Genomic DNA, 18,624 nt, shown 5'->3' with positions numbered 1-18,624 from the left:
ATCCCTCACGTCATCAAGTGTTTATGTATTTCATCTGTCTGTAGCATTAGAGGTTGCAGGGGAAAATTAATCCTTTTACCATGCTGTGACTGTAACTAGTACACTACCAAATTGTTTACAAGATAGTGACACCCATAACTGGGTAGGATTCATCGCATTATTTAACATGGAACCAATTCGCAATTTTCTAAGGGAAGAGAGTTCATCAAATTCGCTTTCAGTATTATCCATTAAAAAAAAAATTGGTTTAGTAGTGAGAAAGGACCCTCCATCTGTTTGGGTGCAAAACATTACCTAAAGGGAATAACTGTCCACAAGTCACTTAGTTTTGTTTTCCTTGTATGGAGTCGCCAAGCATGGAAGTTCCTAGGGTCACAACAATCGGCACTAAATTGTGCTTTCTAAAGAGACTGCCAGAACATCATAGCCACCAGCGGATAACTTTGGGCATTTGACAATGCCAGATATCTGCCACAACGGCACCCACTCCAAATGAGGGCTCTCCCCACAGGTGCCACCCAGGCAGAGAAAAGGCCAGTGTGATCCCTGAATGGTCATGGGTGCCTAAAACCCGCCATATAGACTGGCTACCATATTAGGTAGTGGGTGACCTTTGTTCACAATCTCTAAAATATTTTAAAACCATGGAGGTCCAAACCAAAGTAAAATGGCAGCACAGAAAGTAGGACAAATGGCACTGGCTTGGTGTCCAACAATTGTCATGCTTGCACTCACAAAAGATTTGTTAGCCCCCTGGGTGTATAATTTTATTTCTTGTGGACATGTAACAGCTAGGGATTATGAACATAACTGCAGATGCATTTCTGCTCTGTGTGCTCTGAAGCCATGTACATTCCACCGAATGACATATTTACGGAAGATATATATCTATTGCATTAGCGGCAATTACTTTGTCAGCTTCAAGTGCATAGTTTTGTATCCCATGGCCAATATAGCTCAAAAGCAGAATGATCCTTTCCACACTTCTTTCTGAATTAAGGGTTTCCTCCCCAGGTCAACAACCTGTCTATAATGTAGAGGGTGAATTAGAAACTCGTGCTGGTGATATGGAGGATGGCAAAGTGATGTTTCAGCTTGGTGTGGCCATTGAGGAGGATCTCAGAATTGGGGAAGGGGCAGAATGTTTCTCTTTATTTGTCTTCTTAATTGCTTTGTGTTTGTTGGACAAGGATCTGGACTTTTACTGGCCAGAGGTAAGCAGGAAATCTTTTCAGGAGCATTTTTTCTCAAATTTCCATTTTCCTTTATGAGTTATGAGAGAGACTTCCTATGTTTTGCTGAAGGTTTTCTAGTATGCTGTGCAGATACAATAGTTGCAGATGAGGATGCTCCTTTAGTACTCGGGGATTTCTGACACTAAACTGGAGGTTGCAGGTCTGTGTGGTAAAACATTTGCTTGTTTGTGGCATAGCGAAGACAGTACTGCAGTTGCTGGATGGTGGTAAGGAAGGCTTCCAAATGGCAAATATTCTCCAAGCAATAGAAAGGAAGACACTTTCCTTTACTGGCGTCTTCTGTATAGCTCACTTGTCACGATACACAGAGCATCTGTGGGATGAAGTGGAAAGTCTCCTGTGCAGTAACATTGCAGAAGGAAGGGGATGCAATCTTACTCCTGAGCATCTCTGCCACAAATTAAAGATGTGGCTGCATTTTCGTAGGACATACAAGTATCTTTGTAGTATTGACTCTGGTAACAACACACCAGGTTAAATATATAGGGTCTTACATATACAGGGTTATTACAAATGATTGAAGCGATTTCACAGCTCTACAATAACTTTATTATTTGAGATATTTTCACAATGCTTTGAACACACATACAAAAACTCAAAAAGTTTTTTTAGGCATTCACAAATGTTCGATATGTGCCCCTTTAGTGATTTGGCAGACATCAAGCCAATAATCAAGTTCCTCCCACACTCGGCGCAGCATGTCCCCATCAATGAGTTCGAAAGCATCGTTGATGCGAGCTCGCAGTTCTGGCACGTTTCTTGGTAGAGCAGGTTTAAACACTGAATCTTTCACATAACCCCACAGAAAGAAATCGCATGGGGTTTAGTCGGGAGAGCGTGGAGGCCATGACATGAATTGCTGATCATGATCTCCACCACGACCGATCCATCGGTTTTCCAATCTCCTGTTTAAGAAATGCCGAACATCATGATGGAAGTGCGGTGGAGCACCATCCTGTTGAAAGATGAAGTCGGCGCTGTCGGTCTCCAGTTGTGGCATGAGCCAATTTTCCAGCATGTCCAGATACACGTGTCCTGTAACATTTTTTTGCAGAAGAAAAAGAGGCCGTAAACTTTAAACCGTGAGACTGCACTAAACACGTTAACTTTTGGTGAATTGCGAATTTGCTGCACGAATGCGTGAGGATTCTCTACCGCCCAGACTCGCACATTGTGTCTGTTCAGTTCACCATTAAGAAAAAATGTTGCTTCTGTGGTGTCACTGCCAGACACCACACTTGCTAGGTGGTAGCTTAAATCGGCCGCGGTCCATTAGTACATGTCGGACCCGCGTGTCGCCACTGTGTGATCGTAGACCGAGCGCCACCACACGGCAGGTCTCGAGAGACGTACGAGAACTCGCCCCAGTTGTACGACGACGTTGCTAGCGACTATACTGACGAAGCCTTTGCTCTCATTTGCCGAGAGACAGAATAGCCTTCAGCTAAAGTTAATGGCTACGACTTAGCAAGGCGCCAATTGTATCAGTGCATGTATCTTACGAGTCTCATTTGTATAGTCAAGAGAGATGTACCAAAGGAAGCATTAAAAGTTAAGTATATTACAAAGCTACGTATTTTCTTTATTGCATTCATTAAGTCTCCTGTTCCAGACTTGATGCCAGTCGGCGTGTGTGTACGCGTGCCTTTCGGCTTCGTCCTCAGTGTGGCGTGACTAGCTTGTTACGCCACAACAGCTTCATCACTGAAAACAAGTTTCGCACTGAACGCATCCTCTTCCATGAGCTGTTGCAACCGCGCCGAAAATTCAAAGCATTTGACTTTGTCATCGGGTGTCAGGGCTTGTAGCAATTGTAAACGATAAGGCTTCTGCTTTAGCCTTTTCCGTAAGATTTTCCAAACCGTTGGCTGTGGTATGTTTAGCTCCCTGCTTGCTTTATTCGTCGACTTCCGCGGGCTACGCGTGAAACTTGCCCGCACGCGTCCAACCATTTCTTCGCACACTGCAGGCCGACCCGTTGATTTCCCCTCACAGAGGCATCCAGAAGCTTTAAACTGCGCATACCATCGCCGAATGGAGTTAGCAGTTGTTGGATCTTTGTTGAAGTTCGTCCTGAATTGTCGTTGCACTGTTATGACTGACTGATGTGAGTGCATTTCTAGCACGACATACGCTTTCTCGGCTCCTGTCGCCATTTTGTCTCACTGCGCTCTCGAGCGCTCTGGCGATAGAAACCTGAAGTGCGGCTTCAGCCGAACAAAACTTTATGAGTTTTTCTACGTATCTGTAGTGTGTCCTGACCACATGTCAACGAATGGAGCTACAGTGAATTTATGAAATCGCTTCAATCATTTGTAATAGCCCTGTACAAGGTCTAGCTACAGATACACACCATTTTGTTATCTACACTCCTGGAAATGGAAAAAGAACACATTGACACCGTGTGTCAGACCCATCATACTTGCTCCGGACACTGCGAGAGGGCTGTACAAGCAATGATCACACGCACGGCACAGCAGACACACCAGGAACCACGGTGTTGGCCGTCGAATGGCGCTAGCTGTGCAGCATTTGTGCACCGCCGCCGTCAGTGTCAGCCAGTTTGCCGTGGCATACGGAGCTCCATCGCAGTCTTTAACACTGGTAGCATGCCGCGACAGCGTGGACGTGAACCGTATGTGTAGTTGACGGACTTTGAGCGAGGGCGTATAGTGGGCATGCGGGAGGCCGGGTGGACGTACCGCCGAATTGCTCAACACGTGGGGCGTGAGGTCTCCACAGTACATCGATGTTGTCGCCAGTGGTCGGCGGAAGGTGCACGTGCCCGTCGACCTGGGACCGGACCGCAGCGACGCACGGATGCACGCCAAGACCGTAGGATCCTACGCAGTGCCGTAGGGGACCGCACCGCCACTTCCCAGCAAATTAGGGACACTGTTGCTCCTGGGGTATCGGCGAGGACCATTCGCAACCGTCTCCATGAAGCTGGGCTACGGTCCCGCACACCGTTAGGCCGTCTTCCGCTCACGCCCCAACATCGTGCAGCCCGCCTCCAGTGGTGTCGCGACAGGCGTGAATGGAGGGACGAATGGAGACGTGTCGTCTTCAGCGATGAGAGTCGCTTCTGCCTTGGTGCCAATGATGGTCGTATGCGTGTTTGGCGCCGTGCAGGTGAGCGCCACAATCAGGACTGCATACGACCGAGGCACACAGGGCCAACACCCGGCATCATGGTGTAGGGAGCGATCTCCTACACTGGCCGTACACCACTGGTGATCGTCGAGGGGACACTGAATAGTGCACGGTACATCCAAACCGTCATCGAACCCATCGTTCTACCATTCCTAGACCGGCAAGGGAACTTGCTGTTCCAACAGGACAATGCACGTCCGCATGTATCCCGTGCCACCCAACGTGCTCTAGAAGGTGTAAGTCAACTACCCTGGCCAGCAAGATCTCCGGATCTGTCCCCCGTTGAGCATGTTTGGGACTGGATGAAGCATCGTCTCACGCGGTCTGCACGTCCAGCACGAACGCTGGTCCAACTGAGGCGCCAGGTGGAAATGGCATGGCAAGCCGTTCCACAGGACTACATCCAGCATCTCTACGATCGTCTCCATGGGAGAATAGCAGCCTGCATTGCTGCGAAAGGTGGATATACACTGTACTAGTGCGGACATTGTGCATGCTCTGTTGCCTGTGTCTATGTGCCTGTGGTTCTGTCAGTGTGATCATGTGATGTATCTGACCCCAGGAATGTGTCAATAAAGTTTCCCCTTCCTGGGACAATGAATTCACGGTGTTCTTATTTCAATTTCCAGGAGTGTATCTTCTTGGTAACTTGATGAACTGCTTTTACTCCCTAATTAGAATATAACCTCAGAATATAAACTAGGATTTCCCACTTGGTTATACCATCATGCACCCAGAGAGTAATAACCCCATGTGAGTAATTCAGTGGTTGATGGGCATCTATACAAATATGGTCCTGGTGACAGCACTGTCTGTCTGAATTAATGGTTCTGTCAACTGTTCCAGTATTTATTAGGAAACTAGTTTCAAACCTTACATGTTCATTTTCAAGCCTGGCCTGAGGCTGCACTGACAGTGCCTGATCTTAATATTAAACATTGAGTGGCAACACCTGCCATGACTATAAACAAGTCAAAATCACAAACTCACCCATTAATAAATGTGTTAAGGAATTTAAATAAAGTTGTTGCACTCTGTCAACAAAATGTTGAAACTGAATAATGTTGTTGATGTGGTTTTCAGTCCAGAGACTGGTTTGGTGCAGCTCTCCATGCTACTCTATCCTGTGCAAGTTGCTTCATCTCCCAGCACCTACTGCAACCTACATCCTTCTGAATCTACTTAGTGTATTCATTTCTTGGTCTCCCTATACGATTTTTACACTCCACGCTGCCCTCCAATACTAAGTTGGTGATCCCTTGATGCCTCAGAACATGTCCTACCAAACGATTCCTTCTTCTAGTCAAGTTTTGCCACAAACTCCTCTTCTCCCCGATTCTATTCAGTGCCTCCTCATTAGTTACGTGGTCTACCCATCTGATCTTCAGCATTCTTCTGTAGCACCACATTTTGAAAGCTTCTATTCTCTTCTTGTCCAAACTATTTATCATCCATGTTTCATTTCCATACATAGCTACACTCCATACAAATACTTTCAGAAACGACTTCCTGAGACTTAAATCTATACTCAATGTTAACAAATTTCTCTTCTTCAGAAAAGCTTTCCCTGCCATTGCCTCTCTACATTTTATATCCTCTCTACTACGACTGTCAAATAGCAAAACTCATCTGCTACTTTAAGTGTCTCATTTCCTAACCTAATTCCCTCAGCATCACCTTATGTAATTCGACTACATTCCATTATCCTCAGTTTGCTTTTGTTGACGTTCATCTTATAACCTCCTTGCAAGACATTGTCCGTTCCGTTCAACTGCTCTTCCAGGTCCTTTGCTGTCTCTGACAGAATTACAGTGTTATCGACAAACCTCAAAGTTTTTATTTCTTCTCCCTGGATTTTAATACCTACTCCAAATTTTTCTTTTGTTTCCTTTACTGCTTGCTCAATATACAGATTGTACACCTTAGGGGATAGGCTACAACGCTGTCTCACTCCTTTCCCAACCACTGATTACCTTTCATGCCCCTCGAGCCTTGTAACTGCCATCTGGTTTCTGTACAAATTGTAAACAGCCTTCGCTCCCTATATTTTACCCTGCCACCTTCAGAATTTTAAAGAGAGATTCCAGTCAACACTGTCAAAACTGAATAATAGAGCTCCATAATCTAGATGGGAGCATGACTACATTGGGGCTGTTATTGTGCCTATTACTCACCAACAGACAACCAGATTAACATTTAACAAAACACAGAAATATTTCTATGCATAACACTATTAGATAGTGAGCTGCAGCTGGAAGAGTTATATTTAGTGTAGCCTATCTATGCACAAATAGTAAATAACTAAATAGTTATAATACAGTGATATGACTGTAGCTGTTACACATCTTTGAAAGTTCTCGTTCATAGTGGAATATAAAGAACATGAGTGAATAGTGCTTGGGCAAAGTGAATATTTCTTGCCTAAAGGATAATTTGTCTTAGAAAATTAAAACATTTAAGGGATATAAACTGAAATTAACAGGTAATGCCATCAATTAAGGATACAAGTGTTTCCCATTCAGTTTGTTACATGGATTAGACGTTTTGAATATTACTGAATCCAAAGGATTCCTCAGGTATAAAATTTATATGATAATGGGTAGCAAGATCAATCGTCAATTTCTCAATAATAACCCCCCATGAACCATGGACCTTGCCGTTGGTGGGGAGGCTTGCGTGCCTCAGCGATACAGATGGCCGTACCGTAGGTGCAACCACAACGGAGGGGTATCTGTTGAGAGGCCAACCAAACATGTGGTTCCTGAAGAGGGGCAGCAGCCTTTTCAGTAGTTGCAGGGGCAACAGTCTGGATGATTGACTGATCTGGCCTTGTAACATTAACCAAAACGGCCTTGCTGTGCTGGTACTGCGAACGGCTGAAAGCAAGGGGAAACTACAGCCGTAATTTTTCCCGAGGACATGCAGCTCTACTGTATGATTAAATGATGATGGCGTCCTCTTGGGTAAAATATTCCGGAGGTAAAATAGTCCCCCATTCGGATCTCCGGGCGGGGACTACTCAAGAGGACGTCGTTATCAGGAGAAAGAAAACTGGCGTTCTACGGATCGGAGCGTGGAATGTCAGATCACTTAATCGGGCAGGTAGGTTAGAAAATTTGAAAAGGGAAATGGATAGGTTAAAGTTAGATATAGTGGGAATTAGTGAAGTTCGGTGGCAGAAGGAACAAGACTTTTGGTCAGGTGATTACAGGGTTATAAATACAAAATCAAATAGGGGTAATGCAGGAGTAGGTTTAATAATGAATAAAAAAATAGGAGTGCGGGTTAGCTACTACAAACAGCATAGTGAACGCATTATTGTGGCCAAGATAGACACAAAGCCCATGCCTACTACAGTAGTACAAGTTTATATGCCAACTAGCTCTGCAGATGATGAAGAAATAGATGAAATGTATGACGAGATAAAAGAAATTATTCAGGTAGTGAAGGGAGACGAAAATTTAATAGTCATGGGTGACTGGAATTCGTCAGTAGGAAAAGGGAGAGAAGGAAACATAGTAGGTGAATATGGATTGGGGGAAAGGAATGAAAGAGGAAGCCGCCTTGTAGAATTTTGCACAGAGCATAACTTAATCATAGCTAACACTTGGTTCAAGAATCATGAAAGGAGGCTGTATACATGGAAGAAGCCAGGAGATACTGACAGGTTTCAGATAGATTATATAATGGTAAGACAGAGATTTAGGAACCAGGTTTTAAATTGTAAGACATTTCCTGGGGCAGATGTGGATTCTGACCACAATCTATTGGTTATGAACTGCAGATTGAAACTGAAGAAACTACAAAAAGGTGGGAATTTAAGGAGATGGGACCTGGATAAACTGAAAGAACCAGAGGTTGTAGAGAGTTTCAGGGAGAGCATAAGGGGACAATTGACAGGAATGGGGGAAAGAAATACAGTAGAAGAAGAATGGGTAGCTCTGAGGGATGAAGTGGTGAAGGCAGCAGACGATCAAGTAGGTAAAAAGACGAGGGCTAATAGAAATCTTTGGGTAACAGAAGAAATATTGAATTTAATTGATGAAAGGAGAAAATATAAAAATGCAGTAAATGAAGCAGGCAAAAAGGAATACAAACGTCTCAAAAATGAAATCGACAGGAAGTGCAAAATGGCTAAGCAGGGATGGCTAGAGGACAAATGTAAGGATGTAGAGGCTTGTCTCACTAGGGGTAAGATAGATACTGCCTACAAGAAAATTAAAGAGACCTTTGGAGAGAAGAGAACCACTTGTATGAATATCAAGAGCTCAGATGGAAACCCAGTTCTAAGCAAAGAAGGGAAGGCAGAAAGGTGGAAGGAGTATATAGAGGGTTTATACAAGGGAGATGTACTCGAGGACAATATTATGGAAATGGAAGAGGATGTAGATGAAGACGAAATGGGAGATAAGATACTGCGTGAAGAGTTTGACAGAGCACTGAAAGACCTGAGTCGAAACAAGGCCCCGGGAGTAGACAACATTCCACTAGAACTACTGATGGCCTCGGGAGAGCCAGTCATGACAAAACTCTACCATCTAGTGAGCACGATGTATGAGACAGGTGAAATACCCTCAGACTTCAAGAAGAATATAATAATTCCAATCCCAAAGAAAGCAGGTGTTGACAGATGTGAAAATTACCGAACTATCAGTTTAATAAGTCACAGCTGCAAAATACTAACACGAATTCTTTACAGACGAATGGAAAAACTGGTAGAAGCCGACCTCGGGGAAGATCAGTTTGGATTCCGTAGAAATGTTGGAACACGTGAGGCAATACTGACCTTACGACTTATCTTGGAAGAAAGATTAAGAAAAGGCAAACCTACGTTTCTAGCATTTGTAGACTTAGAGAAAGCTTTTGACAATGTTGACTGGAATACTCTCTTTCAAATTCTGAAGGTGGCAGGGGTAAAATACAGGGAGCGAAAGGCTATTTACAATTTGTACAGAAACCAGATGGCAGTTATAAGAGTCGAGGGGCATGAAAGGGAAGCAGTGGTTGGGAAAGGAGTGAGACAGGGTTGTAGCCTCTCCCCGATGTTATTCAATCTGTATATTGAGCAAGCAGTAAAGGAAACAAAAGAAAAGTTCGGAGTAGGTATTAAAATTCATGGAGAAGAAGTAAAAACTTTGAGGTTCGCCGATGACATTGTAATTCTGTCAGAGACAGCAAAGGACTTGGAAGAGCAGTTGAACGGAATGGACAATGTCTTGAAAGGAGGATATAAGATGAACATCAACAAAAGCAAAACGAGGATAATGGAATGTAGTCAAATTAAGTCGGGTGATGCTGAGGGAATTAGATTAGGAAATGAGACACTTAAAGTAGTAAAGGAGTTTTGCTATTTAGGGAGTAAAATAACCGATGATGGTCGAAGTAGAGAGGATATAAAATGTAGACTGGCAATGGCAAGGAAAGCGTTTCTCAAGAAGAGAAATTTGTTAACATCGAGTATAGATTTAGGTGTCAGGAAGTCGTTTCTGAAAGTATTTGTATGGAGTGTAGCCATGTATGGAAGTGATACATGGACGATAACTAGTTTGGACAAGAAGAGAATAGAAGCTTTCGAAATGTGGTGCTACAGAAGAATGCTGAAGATAAGGTGGGTAGATCACGTAACTAATGAGGAGGTATTGAATAGGATTGGGGAGAAGAGAAGTTTGTGGCACAACTTGACTAAAAGAAGGGATCGGTTGGTAGGACATGTTTTGAGGCATCAAGGGATCACAAATTTAGCATTGGAGGGCAGCGTGGAGGGTAAAAATCGTAGAGGGAGACCAAGAGATCAATACACTAAGCAGATTCAGAAGGATGTAGGTTGCAGTAGGTACTGGGAGATGAAGAAGCTTGCACAGGATAGAGTAGCATGGAGAGCTGCATCAAACCAGTCTCAGGACTGAAGACCACAACAACAACTTTGCAAAAGCGGGTTAACTGAATCTACCGAAACCGGTATAGAATAGGTTAGAAGTCGACAGTTCGGTTGTGAATTTGCGTCAAAGGTTTCAATTAACATGGGAGCACTACTGAGTGGTTTCCAAAAGTAAATCCGCGATAAAAGCACTCCACTCACCTGTTTATTGGAATCATCAAAAAATACATTTGTAACTTTGCTCACAGCTTCGAAACGGATCGGATTCCGTGAAAGCTCCAAATAATATTTCTCCCGACTTGCATCTGCAGCCATTCTTCTTTTTCACTTCCGACTCCTCCCCACACACACACACAACGAAAACACGCCACCACTTCAATGACGGTACAATGTACATAAACAAATCACTGATTACGTTTGAGACAATCGAAATAGAGGTCAAAGATCGATTTACTATCGACATGTTCAACATTTTTACAGCATTGGTCCGTACGCTAGCAAACAGTGCCGCCCCGGTTTTTACGCTGAATGACAAACTGGACTATGCTTAAGTTAAAATGAACAGTCGAGATCGCAATAATATTTGTTTATTAACCGGTTTAGGCTTATGTCTAAGCCATCTACAGAATTATTGGCTCCATATGGCTGGTGCTGGCGGTTCCTCGGTTTTCTTGTGATACCACGATGATACCACAGTCTAACATGATACACATAGGGGACCAATAATTCTGAAGATGGCTTTGACATAAGCCGAAACAGGTAAATGGTTCAAATGGCTCTGAGCATTATGGAACTTAACATCTGAGGTAATCAGTCTCCTAGAACTTACAACTACATAAATCTAACTAACCTAAGGACATCGCACACATGCCTGAGTCAGGATTCGAACCTGCGACCGTAGCAAGTCGCGCGGTTCCGGACTGAAGCGCCAAGAACCGCGCGGCCACAGCGGCCGGCTATTTAATAGTACTCCTTCGGATTCATAGAGAGTATTTGTAACGTATTGCAATCTGCATTAGTCAAGTACACCGCTCGTCCGGCCCAGTAGCCAGCACCAGCTGTGCGACCATGAAAACCAACATCTCCTCCCCTTCCAACTCCACAGCAAGCTACGTTTTTAGTGCAGGGTGACGACTCGTAATAATTTGATACGTAACAGACAGTAAGTTTCGCTGCATCTGCCTGTCGTTCCCATATGGATGGATTGTTTGCACGTACGATGGTTGAATGAAAAGTAATGCCTCCACCTTCGTTAATTGGTACTGGATGGGAATACTTTAATAAATCAAACGCAGAAATAATCCTTAGACTGTGATCTTTAATTACCAAAATTCACTTTTCCACATAATCACCAGCCAATTGGATACATTTCTGACAACAAAGATCAAGTTTCCTGAAGCCATCACATAAGAAGTCAACACTCTGTTTCCGCAACCACAGTCTCACAGTTCTCTCAACGTCTTCATCAGAAGCTTAAAGATGTCACACAGATCGTCTTTCATTATCGGAAACATATAGAAGTCAGATGGTGCTAAATCATGGACTGTATGGAGGATAACGTACAGTGGTGAGATTCAGTCTCTGAAGTTCTGCTGTGGTGGCATGGGAAGTTTGTGGTTTGGCACTGTCATACTGCAGGAAAACATTTCCCTTTTTATTTGAACCCTTGCTAGCCATCGTTTCAGAGTTTGCAGCATTGTGAAGTAATGCTCTGTAGTTATTGTTGTTCCACAATCAAGGAAATCGACATGGAAAACACCGTCTGCAAGTATTGGGCCAAGGGTGGTTCTGGAACACTCTGCATTGTTGACCGGATGCTTCCAAGATGGCGTCGTTTAGACTTGGCAACAGCGCAAGACGTCATTCAAGATGGCGGCCACGACATCATTCAAGATGGTGAATTTCGGTGGGAAGTTTGAATTTTGGCGGGAAGTTTAAATTTTGGCAGGAAAGTGCCACACCCCACCTCCCTAAGAAAAATGGCAGTAAGTCTAAATTCCAACACGATAATGCAACACACCACGGTTATCTCTACTAAGCAAATAAAATTTCGGGAAGATAGTTCACTTGGCCTAACTCCACTAGTCTATGTCACCCAACTGCCACCTCTTCCTACAAACTGGGGCCAAGTTTGAATTTTGGCAGTAAAGAAAGGTCACTTGGGGTTTCACTACCAACTTAAGAAAATTGCTAGAAAGAAAGGACATTTGGACTAACCACAGTCACTCAACCGCCACCTCCTCCAGGAAAATGGCGACAAGTCATATTCCAACAGGATAATGCATCACACTGCAGTTATAACTACTACGCTAAGAAAATCGTGGGAAGATAGGCCACTTGTCCTACCTTCACTAACCTAAGTCACCCGACCGTCACTTCTTCCTATGAACTGGCACCAAGTTTGAATTTTGCCAGTAAACAAAGGTCAATTCCCATATCTCTACTAAGCTAAGAAAATGGGGCGAAAGAAAGGACACTTGTACTAACCTCTGTCACCCTACCGCCACTTCCTCCTAGTGATTTGTGGGGAAAGGACTTGCACATAAGTCTTTATTTAATCATTTTCATGCTGTATGGCCAATATGTGTTTTCACTATTAGGCGTAGTAAACATCGCAACCAGCAGAGGGCGCTCTCATTTGGGACGTAATCCAAGATGGCGTTAAACAGTACATTCACCTAGTGCTCCAAACTCCAACTGACTTAGTACACAGTACCGGCACCAGGGTGAGCTGTCGTCCGTGATGTCATCTAATGACACGACTACCGTTATTCAAGATGTTGGCATACATTGTGGTTACCACGAGGCCTAGTACACATTGACTCCACCAGAGGGTACTACTGTGGACTTGGAATGAATTTTCGTGAATGCCACACCCACCTGGACTTGGAAGGAAATACTTAAACTATCCACCACGATCCTCAACCAAACGCCACATCCCCTACCAACCAATGTTGTCGGGCTAATGTACACTAATGTGCACCAAATTGTACTAATGTGTACTAAAGTGAACTAACGAGCACTAACATGTACTAATGTCCACAGTGAATGATGTCATCCAAGACAGTGGGGGGAAACGGCGTGAAAACGACTCTGCCTATGATGGACATAAGTTTTTATTTTGCAAGCAATGACTTCACCATGAGGTCTAGACTCCAACTGACCTAGTACACATTACTGCCACCAGAGGGTACTGTTATCCCTTCTGTGACCTAATTCCAGATGGTGGTCTTTAGGGGGGAAATGGTGTGAAAATGACTCAGGCTGCGCTGGGTTGCTGGGGAGAGTAGAGAAGCAGTGCACTCTAATTATTTTGGAACGTTTTGTTTAGGGATGGAGTATATTTATCACACTGACACATAACACTCACCCTTATGTGCCTCAGGTCACAATACATAGTCTACAGACACTCATGCAACTCCTAATTTACCCAAATAATTTCAGTACACACCAGCAAACTGTTCCTAAATAATGCAGCAAGTGATATGTAGACATGCTCAGTACTCGTAAACTGTCCAAATAACGCATATCACAACCCACAGACATGCTTGCAAAATAATGCAATCAACTCACGCAAGCACCCTCCGCCAACCCCTGTCCAGCAGAGCGCACAGGAGTTTAGCGGCAATCCCCGGCAAGTGACGTGGCCATCAACTGTCAAACCACGCACAGCTGCCCTCAAGCATGTGGTGGCGACATCCCATTCATACTTGACACTTGACAAATTCCTATCCAAATACGTGTTCACCTAGACACCGGTGCAGACGCTGCAGGAGCGTGCACAGCCACAAGCCGACGCCGGACGCAGGTGAAAGTTTCCCCTAACACAACATACAAGCTGCGTTATGCTGTGCATACCCGCAAAACGTCCACTTGGCGACTTGCCATCTAAAATGTTCTCAATGTTCTTCTTGCGTCACATGGCTTTGTAAAAAATAGCAGCCAAGTCGACCTCTCGGGAATTGTATAGTGTCCTAGTAATAGTAAACACTCGCTTCCTTGATGTCTCAGCTTGTATGTTGGAAATTCTTGCCCTAACAGAATCTGTTAACGAAAATAACAACGAATGAACTCTGCCCAGCGCTCCTAACTTTATAGCCTTCATGCTCACCACTATGTAGAGGCTCCTATATCCCAGCAGAAAAGATGTGAATAAATCGAGCATTATGATTGGCTCTTATCGAATTTACCTACCAAATTACTGATGCCACCGGTATCGAAGCACCGCCAGCCTTTTTTTTCCGTTTGTAGATGAGATTGTCAGTGGTTATTTTACCAGATCAACGAATTGCAACGACAACTAAACCCGCAAAGTGCCATAAGTATCGCCAAATATGGAAAGAATCTTAATCACGCTGCTCTTCCACCGAGAACAGGAGCTTCAATATTAGACCGTGAAACCGACCTGCGACCCATCAATATATCAATGCGTACCCTACATAACGTCAAATACTTAAAGACTCCTACTCAATTACTGTGCTCCCCCACCGAGGACAGGAGATTAATATTAGTGTGTGAAACCGAGCTCCAACCCAGCTATATATCACCACGTACTGTGTCAATGTACTAAACATACAATTCATATCCTCTGCCAAACAAAATCATTCCTTTTAGATCGGAGCACCCTCAGCGGACCAAAGTCACACTCAGAACTGTTCTACAAATTCGCAAACGTCAGCCCTCAGCACAAACACGTTACTGTTTCTGCTTCTTGCTTGCTCGCTTTTCTATGCACATCTCCAGACTTGGGGATTACAAGAACACACGTATTTTCACCATAATATTATACCATTTTCGCAGTGCTTCTCAATATCTAGCGCAAGGCAGCATCCTACCGATCACTAGCGCAACATAATTCCCAAGATATAGCCTGGAAATTATTTCTCTACAAACCCCAAACTTTTGCGAGGTGCAGTGTGCTGTAAACCACTGAGTAACTAGAAACAAATAGAGGAAACTGATATTCCCACTCTCGAACACCGAAGTCGGCTATGTAACATATTCCAAATCATTCCTATAATTCACAAGCCAACTAGTCTTCCCCATGTCTAGGGAACAGGCAAATGTGTCTTCCATACACCACAATTGATCTAATCTCAACTAAATAAAGACGCGAAATGTGCAGAAGCAGTCAACCGAACAATTTAAATGGGAGGGAATAATGGTCCAGCGCAAATGCACCATCTTCTCAAATTACCATTGATCACAAAAGCCACCCAACTCATACTAATTATTAGTTCGCTATTCGGTCGTCTAGAGGATGGGAAAGTAAACTCAGATACATTCCTATGCTCCAACAGGCCTCTGCCATTAACGGGAAATGTGAATCATTCCCACCACAGGCCATTCATGCACGGAATCAATCTAGAAAACCGCTCACATATATGTTTTATCATTATACTTACAATTAAATGTTACGATCGTGCTCTCATTGAATGGCATTCGACAATGAGCCAAGTATCGGAAATACATCCTGCTGTCGGCAGTGGCTATAGAAATAGAAATTCCTGCTTAGTAGAGATAACCCAGGTGTGTTGCATTATTGTATCGGAAAGACAGATTAGATACTGTAGAAGGTGGTGTCTTCATTGCAGTTGACAAATATATTGTGTCTACTGAGGTCGAAGTAGAGTGTGACTGTGAAGTTATCTGGACACGTTTAACAAGGCTAGGGGAAATAAAGTTAGTTGTTGGGTGTTATTACCGGCAACCAGGTTCCACCGTGACAGTTATAGAATCATTCAAAGTGAGTCTACATTCTGTGTCGCAGGAGTACCCTGATCATGCTATATTAGTCGGAGGCGACTTCAACCTACCTAGTATAGACTGGGATGTCTGTGGATTCATTAAAGGTGGTACAGACAATCAGTCATGTGAATTACTTTTGAACACATTATCCGAAAACTGTCTTGAGCAGCTAAATAGACAGGTAAAGCGTAATGTAAATATTTTAGATCTGGTAGCCATGAACAGAGCAGACCTCATCGACGGTGTCAGTGTTGAGACAGGGATTAGTGATCATGATGTTGTCATTACCACTATGGTTACAAAAGTTAAAAATTCGGTCAAGAAGGCTAGGAGAGTATTCTTAGTAGAAAGAGCAGATAAGTAGTTGTTAGCTTCCCACTTAGTAAATGAATAGACTTCATTTACTTCCAGTATGATGGACGTCGAAGAATTATGGGTAAATTTTAAACACATTGTAAATCACGCATTGGGCAAGTATGTGCCGAAAAAGTGGGTTACGGACAGAAAAGACCCACCTTGGTTTAACAGTGCAATTCGGAGAATGCTCAGGAAGCAATGACAGTTGCACTTGTGGTACAAGAAAGATCGGCAGAATGAGGACAGGCAAAAGTTAGTAGAGATTCGTGCTGCTGTAAAAAGAGTGATGCGCAAAGCATTCAACCACTACCACCGTCATACCTTAGCAAAAGATCTTGCTGAAAACCCAAGGAAATTCTGGTCTTACATAAAATCGGTAAGCGGGTCGAAGGCTTCCATCCAGTCACTCACTGATCAGTCTGGCCTGGCAACAGAAGACAGCAAAACGAAAGTTGAAATTTTAAATTTAGCATTTGAGAAATCTTCCTCGCAGGAGGATAGTACAAACATACCGCCGTTTGAGTCTCATACAGATTCCCGTATGGAGGACATAGTGATAGACATCCCTGGGGTTGTGAAGCAGCTGAATGTGTTGAAAATAAATAAATCGCCAGGTCCTGATGGGATTCCAATTCGGTTTTACAGAGAGTACTATACTGCATTGGCTCCTCACTTAGCTTGCATTTTTCGCGAATCTCTTGCCCAAAGTAAAGTCCCAAGTGACTGGAAAAAAGCGCAGGTGACGTCTGTATAGAAGAAGGGTAGAAGGACGGATCCTCAAAATTACATACCAATATCCTTAACATCGATTTGTTGCAGGATTCTCGAACATATTCTCAGTTCGAATATAATGAATTTCCTTGAGACAGAGAAGTTGCTGTCCATGCATCAGCACAGCTTTAGAAAGCATCACTCCTGCGAAACGCAACTCGCCCTTTTTTCACATGATATCTTGCAAACCATGGATGAAGGGTATCAGACGGATGCCATATTCCTTGACTTCCGGAAAGCGTTTGACTCGATGCCCCACTGCAGACTCCTAACTAAGGTACGAGCATATGGGATTGGTTCCCAAGTATGTGAGTGGCTCGAAGCCTTCTTAAGTAATAGAATCCAGTACATTGTCCTCAATGGTGAGTGTTCATCGGAGGTGAGGGTATATCTGGAGTGCCCCAGGGAAGTGTGGTAGGTCTGCTTTTGTTTTCTATCTACATAAATGATCTTTTGGATAGGCTGGATAGCAATGTGCGGCTGTTTGCTGATGATACTGTGGTGTACAGGAAGGTGTTGTCGTTGAGTAACTGTAGGAGGATACAAGATGACTTGGACAGGATTTGTGATTTATGTAAAGAATGGCAGCTAACTCTAAATATAGAATGTAAATTAATGCAGATGAATAGGAAAAAGAATCCCGTAATGTTTGAATACTCCACTAGTAGTGTAGCGCTTGACACAGTCACGTCGATTAAATATTTGGGCGTAACATTGCAGAGAGATATGAAGTGGGACAAGCATGTAATGGCAGTTGTGGGGAAGGCGGATAGTCGTCTTCGGTTCATTGGTAGAATTTTGGGAAGATGTGGTTCATCTGTAAAGGAGACCGCTTATAAAACACTAATACAACCTATTCTTGAGTACTGCTCTAGTGTTTGGGATCCCTATCAGGTCAGATTGAGGGAGGACATAGAAGCAATTCAGAGGCGGGCTGCCAGATTTGTTACTGGTAGGTTTGATCATCAGGCGAGTGTTACAGAAATACTTCAGGGACTCGGGCGGGAGTCTCTAGAGGAAAGGAGGCGTTCTTTTCGTGAATCGCTACTGAGGAAATTTAGAGAACCAGCATTTGAGACTGACTGCAGTACAGTTTTACTGCCGCCAACTTATATTTCACGGAAGGATCACAAAGAGAAGATAAGAGAGATTAGCTCTCGCACAGAGGCATATAGGCAGTCATTTTTCCCTCATTCTGTTTGGGAGTGGAACAGGGAGAGAAGATGCTATAGTTGAATTATTTTAACTTGGCGGCTCGCGCATGCCCGCCCAGACGCGGGAGATTGCTGCGTTGCCAGTTGCACACGACGCACGCGCCAAGAGAAGCAACGCCATAGTATAGTATAGTTCGCAAGCTTATGTTTAGGGGGGAGCGCGAAGTTTATGAAGTAAAGCCACCACGGCCGCATTAACCCTTTCGCTGCTATAGAGACGTGCTCTCCGCATTCCGCGCTGTGCGGG

At 43.8% G+C, this 18,624-nt stretch overlaps 1 protein-coding gene across 1 annotated transcript in view; it reads right to left on the bottom strand.

The window, feature by feature from the left end:
* The window catches only part of LOC126253433 (regulator of MON1-CCZ1 complex-like), a 107,682-nt gene extending 97,002 nt beyond the window's left edge, over positions 1 to 10,680 (bottom strand). The window contains exon 1 of the mRNA XM_049954774.1: positions 10,489 to 10,680. Within this exon, the coding sequence (XP_049810731.1) occupies positions 10,489 to 10,602 (114 nt within the window). The 5' untranslated portion in view covers positions 10,603 to 10,680. The remainder of the gene's footprint in view (positions 1 to 10,488) is intronic.
* Between the last annotated feature and the right edge of the window lie 7,944 nt (positions 10,681 to 18,624).

This window comes from Schistocerca nitens, chromosome 4, assembly GCF_023898315.1.
Source record: "Schistocerca nitens isolate TAMUIC-IGC-003100 chromosome 4, iqSchNite1.1, whole genome shotgun sequence".
Classification (NCBI taxonomy): domain Eukaryota; kingdom Metazoa; phylum Arthropoda; class Insecta; order Orthoptera; family Acrididae; genus Schistocerca; species Schistocerca nitens.
Note: the sequence above shows the minus strand (reverse complement) of the source record. Positions and strands in the feature narration are given on the sequence as shown.